Genomic DNA, 12369 nt, shown 5'->3' with positions numbered 1-12369 from the left:
GACGAAATTCGGTGTACCGGTGGGGTAGGTAACAAGAAATAAATGATTCGATTTTGGTGAAGATCCGGATCCGGATACGAGAATTATTTTCGGGATTCTTCTTCATTGATTGGTGGTGGTTCAGATGCAGCCTGTGGCTGTTTGGCTGCATCATTTTCTGGGGACAGGACGTGCACTGATGCAATGCCCCCATTACCAGTCGGCAGGTACTCATTTTGCCCACCTTAAAAGGATGACAGGCTGTGTCAGCCCACCTGGTGTTCAACATCATGGCAGGGGCTCAAACTCAGGACCCAAATATTTAAAGCCAGCCACCTGTACCGTGAAGCCAACACCAACCTCACCATTGAATGATCGGGCGAACAATGATATACAGCACGCTGTCTCAAAAAGTTATGGACAGATTCGGACGAAACTTGGTGGATAAGTTGGGTGTGTGACAAGGAAGAGGTGATTCGGTTTTGGTGAAGGTTCGAATCCGGATCTGATCAGTGGGACAAAAATGGAATTAATCAGCCTGGTATGCATTCTGCCAGGGGTATGCATTCTGCCAGGGGTATGCATTCTGCCAGGGGTATGCATTCTGCCAGGGGTATGCACTCTACCAGGGGTATGCATTCTGCCAGGGGGTATGCACTCTACCAGGGGTATGCACTCTACCAGGGGTATGCACTCTACCAGGGGTATGCACCCTCACAGGGGTATGCACTCTACTAGTTGTATGCACTCTACCAGAGGTATGCAATCTAGCTGGGGTATCCCCTCTACCAGGGGTATGCACTCTACCAGGGGTATGCACGCTACCAGATGTGTGCACCCTACCAGGTGTATGCACCCTACCAGGGGTATGCACCCTACCAGATGTATGCACTCTACCAGGGGTATGCACTCTACCAGGGGTATGCACTCTACCAGGGATATGCCCCCTACCAGGGGTATGCACTCTACCAGATGTATGCACTCTACCAGAGGTGTGCAATCTAGCAGGGGTATCCCGTCTACCTGGGGTATGCACGCTACCAGGGGTATGCACTCTACCAGAGGTATGGAATCTACCAGGGGTATGCCCTCTACCAGGGGTATGCACTCTACCAGGGGTATGCACCCGACTGGAACTATGCCCTCGACTGGAGGTATGCACGCTACCTGAGGTATGCCATCTACTGGAGGTATTCACTCTTGCATGGGTATTCACTCTGATGGAGGTATGCACTCTACCAGGGGTACGCCTTCCACCGGAGGTATGCACGCTACCAGAGGTATGCTGGAGGTATGGCCTTTACCAGGATTATACATTCTGCCTAAGGTAGACACTCTACTAGAGGTATGCACTCTGCCGGTGGTATGTCCTCCACCAGGGGTATGCCCACTACCGAGTGCCCTTGTAGTTATTACTGTTAACAGTGGCACTGCGTCTGCGGCACAGCCACACTTCCAGAAAATGATGCAACCAGCAGCCGGGTGGCTGCACACGAACCACTCACGTCTTGTTGTTCATCATAGGCCTAATCTTCTTCAGACGGCATATTTCTGCGCTGCCTCTATCAATGGCAATGATTCGTTCGGCGACCATCCGACTGAGTTTTACTTCCTGTGACATCCTTTGGTATTATAATTCTGATAGTTTGAAATGATTCCACGAAAACTACGTAAAACGACATTCCTTTACAAAAGAATAGGACCGGGGTAGGCGTGGCTATGGCGGTCGTTCAGCTTGCTGGAGGCGGGGCCACTGGACACATTTGCCTCAGTGTCGGCGTTGTGCGTGATAATGTGGAATCAAATGATATCAGCAGAAATATCCTGCCTCGGAAATGCCTTGTTTTTCAGTGTTACATTCATGAAAATAAAATAATAGCTGCACACCGGCATCGTACACGGGACACGTGATCACGATCCTTCCAGTCACGGGTCAAGGCAAAGCGAACCACGTGATCAATAACCATCTCGAGTCACGGTTTCTCGGCGGCAGATTCGCTACGTCGGCGCATCACTGATGCTGTTGTGCAGAACAGGCTGAATAAGGGATCAACTCGAACTCTGAATTGAATAAATATTTGAATTGACATTTAGTGTTCCTTTCATCTTTGTTTTGGCATACTGCGTTGACTGGACTGGTCAATGGTCAACTAATCGATATTTAAATATAAAGATCCTAGTTTCCATACTCGATTAAACCTGAACCTTGCTGTGCACGTGCTCAGATAAAAAAGCGTGTCACGTGTGCAGTGTGTTTGACTAACGTCTTTCTGATGATTAAAAGTGACTATTTTTGTTTGGACAGAATCTACTCAAGTATTACTGAGGTCTTCTGATTTCTCAGAACCAGGATTTGGATACTACAGATAAATACTTATATCTTGTCTTGATAAAGTTCTTCAATGAGGTTAATTTTACAAAACTATTATCAGTGTGTGCTGGCACTTTCGACTCTACGTACTCACGTCGGGATGACGCGGATAAAAAAAAAATGTTGGCCCCACCCACAGATACAAAACGAAAGTTGGAGTATGTTTTCGTACTCTCATAGTAGTTTGTTGAGGATAGTTGCAGTTCGAGTGTTTAATAAGTTTTGTTGACACTTCAAGTAAGCAAAACAGTAAAAACCACGAGAGTGTCTTTCACGTCCAGCCATCCATAAATTCCTCTCGAAAGGCTCCGCCCCTCCCCTCTGTTCTCACCCTATTGGTTGGAGGGAAACCACAACAGTTATTTTGGGCATTTCTAAGTGCAGTTCATTGTGTGGCCTGAGGCTGGATTAAGACATTACTCTTTGAGAAACGAGCAATAAGACAGAGCTGCAAGATACAGTCAGGCTTACGTAAAACAATATAGGAACACATGTACAGTGTTTGACATTGCTGATTAAGATACACTGCCAATCTAAAGTTTTAGAACAGCTCAATTTTTCCAGTTTTTATTGAAATTTACGCAGTTTTATGTCTCAATGTACTCTGAAATTAAGCATAGAACAAATAAACAATTGGAGATAACAAAAAAAAAATCATAGAATCATTTTGTTTAACAAAATTTAATTTAAATTTTTGACTCAGCAAAGTATCCACCTTTTGCAGATATAACCGCCGAACACACTCGTGGCATTCTTTCTCCAATGGAAATCAAATATTGTTTGGGAAGTTTTTCCCAACACTGTTACAGAAGTTCCCACAAATGTGTTGCACTTGTAGGTTGCTTTGCTTTCACACTTCTGTCCAATTCATCCCAAACCAGCTCGATGGGGTTTAAGTCTGGAGACTGTGCTGGCCATTCCATGATTTGAGGCCTGGCCTCTTGTTCTTTTCCTCGAAAGTAGTTTTGACGTCGCCTGGAGGTGTGTTTAGGCTTTCACACCTGGACAACCTGCAGGTGTGTCCAGTCTTCAGTAGTCCACTGGCGGTGCTTCGTGGCCCAGGCAAGCCTCTTTTTCTTATTTAGCCATCTTAGCAATGGCTTTCTTACTGCCACTCGACCTGTCAAACCTGCAGCTCGAAGTCTTCTCTTCACAGTTGAAACTGAGACTTGCTTACTTCGACCAGTGTTAAGCTGTGCTTGAAGCTGTTGTCCTGTGAGCCGCCTATCACGCAAGCTGTTGACTCTCAGAAACTTGTCTTCTGATTCTGTTGTGGCTTTGGGTCTGCCAGACCTCTTCCCCTCAGTTTCCTCCAGTTTCCAATATACTACTTCCTGCAGTGCAATATTGTCCAAATAATGCTTCGGAGGGTACAATAACAGTCTGTTTCAACACTGCTTTTATACAGACAGGGGGTTTGTAATCAAGTAATCAGCAGAGGTTGGGACACCTGTACGAATTGTTTGCATCAACTTTCAAGGCTTAATTTACTTACATTGCTGCATAGCAGCTGTAAGTTGTTAACCCATTACTTGTTCACTGAAGAAGGCCTTTTTTTTTTTTTTACAATAAAACTGCGCAATTTACATTATTTTCCCGTTTTTGCTAACCTAAACTTTTTTTTAACCTCGAGCAGTTTACTGTTTACCTTTGTACCATTTCAGGTTATTCACTGGATATTAAACTGCGTAAATTTCAATAAAAACTGGAAAAATTGAGGTGTTCTAAAACCTTTGACCGGTAGTGTATCTTGACACTTTTGCTCCAAGATTGGGCAGCAAACCATTGTGTTATTCCACATTGTAAAAAATAACAGAAACAAGCGAATAAAAAAAGCCCACAGAATCTTGTTTCTCACAGTCTGAGAATCCTTTAGGTGCTTTTTTGCAAACTCCAAGCGGGCTTTCATGTGTCTTTCACTGAGGAGAGGCTTCGGTCTGGCTACTCTGTCATAAAGCAGTGACGGTTGTCCTTCTAGAAGTTTCTCCCGTCTCCACACAGGATCTCCGGAGCTCAGCCAGTGATCATCCGGTTCTTAGTCACCTCTCTGACCAAGGCCATTCTCCCCCGATTGCTCAGTTTGGCCGGGCGGCCAGCTCTCGGAAGAGTCCAGGTTGTTCCAAACTTCTTTCATTTAAGAATTATGGAGGCCACTGTGCTCTTGGGAACCTTCAATTATGCAGAAATTTTTTTGTAGGCTTCCTCAGATCTGTGCCTCGACACAATCCTGTCTCTGAGCTCTGCAGGCAGTTCCTCTGACCTCATGGCTTGGTTTTTGCTCTCATATGCATTGTCAGCTGTGAGACCTTATATAGACAGGTGTGTGCCTTTCCAAATCATGTCCAATCAATTGAATTTACCACAGGTGGACTCCAATCAAGGTGTAGAAACATCTCAAAGATGATTAAGACAAATGGGCGGCACCTCAGCTAAATCTCAAGTGTCATAGCAAACGGTCTGAATACTTACGTCAATGTGATATTTCAGTTTTTCCTTTTGAATAAATTTGCAAAACTTTCTAAAATCCTGTTTTCTCTTTGTCATTATGGGGTATTGAGTGTAGATTGATGAGGGAAAAAATGAATTTAAACGATTTCAGCATAAGGCTGCAACATAACAAAATGTGAAAAAAGTGAAGGGGTCTGAATACTTTCTGAATGCACTGTCGTAAGCTCCGATGTAATTTCAGGGACTTATTGCAAATTCAGTTGTCTTTCCTACTTTTCTTTTTTATCAACTTCGAGTGACCAATCACAAATGTAGATAATTATATAATGTTGTTATTAGAGATGTCCTTGCAGTTTGTAAAAAGTTGATGATCATGTACTGAGAACTGATCATGTACTGAAATCATGAACTGTTGATGATCATGTACTGTATTCAGGCTGCTAATTTGTAGAGTCTCCGTATGTGGCTCGACTACAAGAGTAATCAAGTGATGTTGTAACCAGTGGAGTGTTTGTCGAAGCTTGAAGCAATAATTGATTAAGTGTAAATGAGGCAGTGATGTAAGGATTGCCTGTTTACTGCGAATGGCCAAAGATGTTGATCTTCACAAGCACATGATCAGATGAAAATGCATTCTTTGTTTGAAATTAGTTTCGGTGATGCATTATCTGTTTGAAATTTCTTTATATTTTGTCATTGATGATTTTGTGGAAAAATTTTCAAAAGTGAACTTTCAAAAAACAAGAAAGCTTTAACTATGTTGAACATATAAACCAAGTAAGAGAGAAAAGAAACAAGTGCATCAGAATGAATAAAAAAGGGAAGCAAAATCAAAGGAAAGGGAACGAATTAAAGTCAAGAAAGTGGGAATTTTGAAAGATCATGGAAAAAGAGAAAAACCAAAGAAGGACAATGAATTTCCTCGTTAAATATCATTCTTTTCAATCCCTTCACCCTCCATGTCCCATTGCCCTTCATTTCACTTACAAAGACTTCTCAAGCTGCTCTGGTCCAGCTCAGCCATTTGGAGCTCCACTGGCTCTGTTGAAAGAAGGAAAGATAAAGCAACATCACAATCAATGTGGACACCCTGCTGTTTATTTATACAGTAAATATTTTTTGCTTTAAGGAACAATTTATAAACATGAACAGATTTGAACAATGTGTGAATGCTAACGAGGCCTTTCCCGCATGTGCTGTGTGTGAATTTTCAGGGACTTGCTTCTGCCCATCAGGGCACTTTTACACACTTACACACACACACACACACACACACACACACACACACACACACACACACACACACACACACACAAAAACACACACACAAAACACACACACAAAAACACACACACACAAAAACACACACACAAAAACACACACACACACACACACACACACACCTTACCTTCAAGCAATAAATGCAAAAATCAAGTATAATTTATCTTGCCCCGTCCCACTGGAAACAGGAAAAAGGAAACAAAGAAAAGATATTTATACCAGCCCTCACAGCTCCAAAATCTCGTTTGGTCTTTTCCTCTATGAAGCAGGTTCTAATCAAGGATTTGCCTGTACTTGGCTCCATTCAATGTTCCCTCTGTCCTTACAAGTCTCCCAGTCCCTGCCACTGAAAAGCATTCCCACAGCATGATGCTGCCACCACCGTGTTTCACAGTAGGGATGGTGTCAGATGGGTGATGAGCCGTGCTCTGTTTCCACCAGAAATAGCACTTTGCATTCAGGCCGAAGAGTTCAATTGTCGTCTCATCAGACCACAGAATATGTTGCCTCACTCACAGAGTCTTTCACGTATCTTTTTGCTAATTCCAGGCATGCTGTCATGTGCCTTTTTCTCAGGAGTGGCTTTGTCTGGCTTCACAAATCCAGCCATAAAGCCTAGATTTGTGAAGTGCTGCAGACTCTTATCCTTCCAGCAGGTTCTCCCATCTCAGCCAAGGAACTCTCGTTCTATCACAGTGGTCATTGGGTTATTGTTTACCTCCTTGACCAAGGTGCTTCTTGCCCGGTTGCTCAGTTTGGTCGGACAGAACTTTCAACATTCTAGAAATTGCTTGATACCCTTCCTCAGATCTACGCCTCCTCACAATTCTATCTCAGAGTTATACAGACAGTTCCTTGGACTTTATGGTAGTTTCTTCTCTGACATGCACTGTCAACTGCAGGACCTTGTATAGAAAGGTGTGTTTCTTTCTAATATCATTTCCAATCAATTGAGCACCATTAGCTCTGTTTGAAACGTGCCATGTTTGTTTTTTAATTTAACATTTTTTTGTCAATGCACTAATTGTATTTTATAAACTTTTATCTTGTAAGCAATCTTTGATTGAAAATTATGAATATGTATGCATGTGCAATTCAGCCATTCTCTGCCAGACATGCTTTCGACAAACCATTTTGATTGATTGATTGAATTGGCCATAGTGGAATCCAATTAAGTTGAACATCCATCTTGAGGATGATCAAAGGAAATTGGATGCACCTCAGCTCAATTTGGAGTGTCATAGGAAAAGTATTGAATACCTGTTGACTCAAGACATTTCAGCTTTTCATTTTTAATTATTTTGTAAAAGGAAATTCTAAAAAAATTAATTCCACATTACGGGGTATTACGTGTAGATCAGTGACCAAAAAAATCTACATTTTATCCATTTTAAATTCAGGCCATAACACAACAAAATGTGAAAATAGTCAAGGGGTGTGAATACTTTCTGAAGGTACTGTACGATATCCTTTAAGGTGCCCCAAACACCGCTAAGGTGCCCCAACAGATTATGTCCTTTTGAAAGTTGTGTATGAGAGGAAGACAATGATCTTTGTCATTTATATACTTTTCACTTTTCTATTATCCTTCCTGGTTCTCTCGCATCTCATGTTCCCCAAAGAATTATTCTCCTTACAAAATAGCACATTTTTGTCACTCACTCATTATATTCTTCAGAAAGTTCTCATGGAGTTCAATTAATGAGCCCAGATTCTTCTCCTCCTTGGAGAAGTCCAACACTGTGGGTTGTGCCATCTTCAGAGATTGAAAATGTGACACCGACTCGAGCCTTGGCATGAAAAAGAAAAAACTTCAGGAAGGTCAGGGGGTCATTGGAGGAGAAAAAGGTTTGTAAAATGATATTATAAAAGCCTCAAATATGGAAGATATCGATAAAAGTGTGGTTGAAATAGAATGATAGATGGAATTTATATTTCCGCCAATCTTTCGATGAGAATCTATAATTCAGCGAAGATATGAAAAGGAGAATGTTTAAAACAAATGGACTTGATAAACTTTTATTTTCTTCATGTTCTCTCATATAATATGGATTCAGGTTACATTATATAACAAGAATCATCAAATGAGAACGAGTTGCGACATTTTTGGGAATTACATATTTTTGGAAGAAGTAGACAATAAAATATATCTGGAGATGAATGAAAATGAATGATGGTTATGAAGAAGGAACAGAGATGAGGAAAAAAGCATGATGATGTGTCAAACAATGTGATGGACACCATCACAGTCTTACCTTTTTATGACATCCTTATAACCCTGAAAAGGAAGAAAACAGTGAATTACCTCACGACTTCTTCGTTAATGAATGCCCTCTTCATAAATGTAAATAATGCACACTGTTGAATTTGCAAATTTAAGCGTGAAATTAATTTTCATTTTACAGGCTGTATAATGTACCCCCTTGAAGATAACAACACAACAAGTACAGATACATTCAAAGTACACCGCCCCCATGCCAAATAAATATATATCCTCCAGCGCGACATTGCCGGGGCACCTCCGGCGCATGGCAATACCGCCGTGCAGCTCAGAGAGACTATATTGGGAGGGAGAGGTGTACAATAACTCATTGATTAATTGCGTAACTAAAATCAATAAAGGGTATTCATACAATATTATCTTAATCAATTGGCTAATAGCATAAGTAATCCACCAGTGCTTGATCCGAAGCTGTAAATTTTTAAAAAATCAATTCAATAAGTCATTCATTCAATAAGTCATGATTAATCATTAAATCAAAAATATCGTTTTTAGCCACATCACTTGGTCACTGTCGTGTCAAAATATCAGCTTGCTAGCTCAAAAGGTGCAAAGATGAGAAAGCAAATATATAAATGATAAATAATGAAAATAAATAAATAATAATCATAAAATAATTAAATAATTAATCAATTGGCTAATAGAATACCTAAACCTCCACCGTTTTATCCGAATGTATAACTTTTAAAAAACTTAAGTAATCAAGTCATTAATCGGACAAATTCAATAATTAATCGATGAATTGCTTAATAAATCAAAAATATCCTTTGTAGCCCATCACTTGGTCACTGTCGTGTCCAAATTTCAGCTTCCTAGCTCAAAGGACCTCAGAGATATCGCTCGGCAACCATGAAAACAAGAAAGCAAGAAAGCAAGAAACCGGAGTGAAAACCGATGTCTCCCTTAAAGTGTGCGCCATTGCCGGGCACCGAAGGGGGCTCAGCAATGATGTCATGCAGCGCCAGGAGATGGCATAGGAAAGGAGTGGTGAACAACACAGGAATATCTAATTAACCTTCGCTCGTGAAGTGAAAAGTGGGGTTAAGCATTCATGTGCGTACGTGTGCCATATGTGTGCCACGTGCCACACGTGTGCCATGTCTGCATTAAAAAATTCATTTTCTTGGCAACTGTTGGTCCGATTGACGTGAACTTTTACCGTCGGAGCGCCTCTGCCAATTGATTTTTTTGCTGTTAATTATGACGTCATAGGTCACGTGGCATGGACGCCACCTTGGAAAAAATTTGCACCTCCACATCTCCGAAACTACTCAATGGAAAAAATTGAAATATGGCTCATTGTCAAGTACTCCCCATGGGGAATAATATATGTTAATGATGATGTCATCGGTGCCTTCATTATGTCGCCTTCATCCATGAAGGGCGACGACCAAAGGAAGACTACCTCACACTGACGTGGCAGAACAGGCGTCATCGTAATTCAACTTTCAGGCATCAGGAACAGGCGTCATCGAATATTTGTTGTGGTTGCTCTTTCAATCACTAAAAGAAAACTTAACCCACACCTTCATGAACATGTAAATCTTCCCCACCCCCAATCAATAAATCTTCCCTCAACACTTACCTTTCAAAATCTTATTAATGCTTCTTTCTTGGTCTTCCCTCACACCAGCAGCCCTATATAAGCATTATACGTGTAACTTACTGTTCTTGCAATCTCCAATAGCGTGACAACTGTCAGTAATCACTGCTGTGGTAAATGTGGAACTATAATCCCGAAATAAGAGTGATAAATGAACCTTCCAGGGTCTGTGTCAAGGACAACATCTCCACATCTGATGGTATATTCATGTTGTGTTATTATGCTTCCTAAAGTACAATGTGCCATTAATTCACTCTCCCAGCAATACCCCAAGTCCTAGCATTCAATCGGTTCTCATGTCCTACAGGTTTATGATTAGGCCATTTTTTTCTCTTCTAAAAAAATTAAATTCAATAAATATTGACAATTAAACATGACCACTTTTGTAAAAGGTGAAGAAGAATGCCTACCTGTAAAAATGAAATAGTCTCAAGATCCTGGAGTGCTGCTTTCAATGTGGAATTTGTTTCATGGAGAGAGTTCAACTGCTCCTTCACCTTGTCCATCTGCTTCTGAAGAAGACAAATCTTCTCATTTTGCCTTTTGATCACTCGACTCTTCATCAGATCCACGGATTTATCCACATATTGGTACAACGCCAATCGCTTTTCCTCCATCCTGTCCATAGTCCCTTTGCCTGAATGCTGGAATAAATCAATCATTGTGCGATTGGAGTTAAAAGTCAACCATAAACCATAAACCATAACCATCAACCATAAACCATCAGAAAAAAGGGTAAAACTAAAGAGACATAAGAATTACGACTGAAGAAGGATTAGGACATATTGCACGAGTGCATTTAGAAGGACATAATGTATTGGACAGGACCCTTATCCACAACACTTATTGGGGTGAGTTGATGGGTTGATGGAAAATTTCAACATTTACCCAACCGAGATGAGGGAGATTTGAACTAGTTCGCATTTAATGGACAGAATTTGGCAGAAAAGGTCTAAATCTTTAAAAGTGAAAGAAATAAAATAAAATTTCAGATTTCCTGATCACAAAAAAACACCAACACTTGTTCAGATATGGACAGAGTTTGTTTCCAGGGAATTGCACAGAGGTGGGCAGTAATATTACAGGATACCTGCCCACCTCCACTCTTTTCTCTGGCTTGTGAAATAATCTTCATGAAAAAGTTCAATCCCGCTCTACCCTCCACGGCTCGATGTTGGCATCCCACTACCCTCTCCCGTCATCCTGAACCATCCAAACCTGCAATATTTTACCACTTTCACTATTTCACCACTTTTCACCACCACTCCCCACTTCCCTAAACCAATCGTCTTGCAGGTTAATGCGTTCTTCACATCTTGTTATTTTTTCTTTTTTGCCCATTAATTAATTCCCTAACCTTTTCATGTTCCACCTTTTGCCCCACTGCCCCACCGTCAATACATTTCCTTTTTTCACTCTGTATCGTGCTCTTCCATGAGCTGACTCTTGTATCCAAAAAAGCATTTTAACAATAACTTGAAAGCATTTTAAGGAGACAACTTTCAAAAAAAAAGTCTGTTCAGTTAGATTTAGAAATAAATCTCACATTAATGGTCATGGATTGACATTGTTTTGGGTCAGGTGGTTGGTGGCTAGTGTGTGTAGATGTCCAGAGGTGGCCTGAGATGGCTGAGATGCAAGTAAGATTGTGTAGTTTGAGCTGTGGTGATGTCACCCATTGGAGAAACAAATGTTTTTTCCAGATGCTAATTCTCTTTCCTTCAATCACGTCCATTCCTTGGTACTTCATACCTGTGTTTGTTCAACCTCCCGCTTCAGCTGATGGAGTTGGGATTCAAGGTGCTGCTTTGACTTTGATAGTTCAGGACACTTTGCAGCCAAAACGCCCTGCACAGAATAAATAAGTCCAGGTAAAGGGAATTGTTCATCTGTATGTGGAAACGATAAGGCACAAACTGCACAAAATGATTTTAAAATGTATTTGCAAAAAAGTGGAGACAAGACATTTGTCGATTCCAAATTAAATATCAACCCTTCTTTATTTATACAACTGTATGAGAAGAGAGCTCATCAACATTATTATCATGGTGAATAATTGATAGTTAAAGGAAGCAGAGGTGGACTATAAAGGGGCGCCCCACATCTGGCAAATAAAATACATTTACTTCTTCATGCAGCTGTATGAATGAAATTGGCGCCATTTATATGAACTTTTCAGGAGCATTACTTGGTTCCTCCTCAGAACATAGGGTAGACCAGCATGCACATGAGATTTTTTGAATGTCCCTTCTTTTCTATACTTTGGCATTTTCTACAAGCTAGAAAATGTCACATCTTTTCTATACTTTGCCACGTGGCACATGCCATATCAAGAGGCCTTTTCCATACCCCTGGCATTTTTCCCAAGAATTACCACCAGAGTCAAAAAATTGATATGTCCAACAT

The 12369-nt window shown here is 40.9% G+C and overlaps 1 protein-coding gene across 1 annotated transcript in view; it reads right to left on the bottom strand.

Annotated features, from left to right (window-relative positions):
* The window catches only part of LOC144889529 (tripartite motif-containing protein 14-like), a 202902-nt gene extending 194509 nt beyond the window's left edge, over positions 1 to 8393 (bottom strand). Inside the window, exons 1-3 of the mRNA XM_078770140.1 lie at positions 8335 to 8393; positions 7742 to 7869; positions 5786 to 5839 (exon numbers count right to left, since the gene is read on the bottom strand). Of these exons, the coding sequence (XP_078626266.1) occupies positions 5786 to 5839; positions 7742 to 7835 (148 nt within the window). The 5' untranslated portion in view covers positions 7836 to 7869; positions 8335 to 8393. The remainder of the gene's footprint in view (positions 1 to 5785; positions 5840 to 7741; positions 7870 to 8334) is intronic.
* Between the last annotated feature and the right edge of the window lie 3976 nt (positions 8394 to 12369).

The sequence above is a fragment of the Myxine glutinosa genome, chromosome 1, assembly GCF_964187855.1.
Source record: "Myxine glutinosa chromosome 1, kmMyxGlut1.1, whole genome shotgun sequence".
NCBI lineage: Eukaryota > Metazoa > Chordata > Myxini > Myxiniformes > Myxinidae > Myxine > Myxine glutinosa.
The sequence above is the reverse complement of the archived record's forward strand: the minus strand, read 5'-3'. Positions and strand labels throughout refer to the sequence as shown.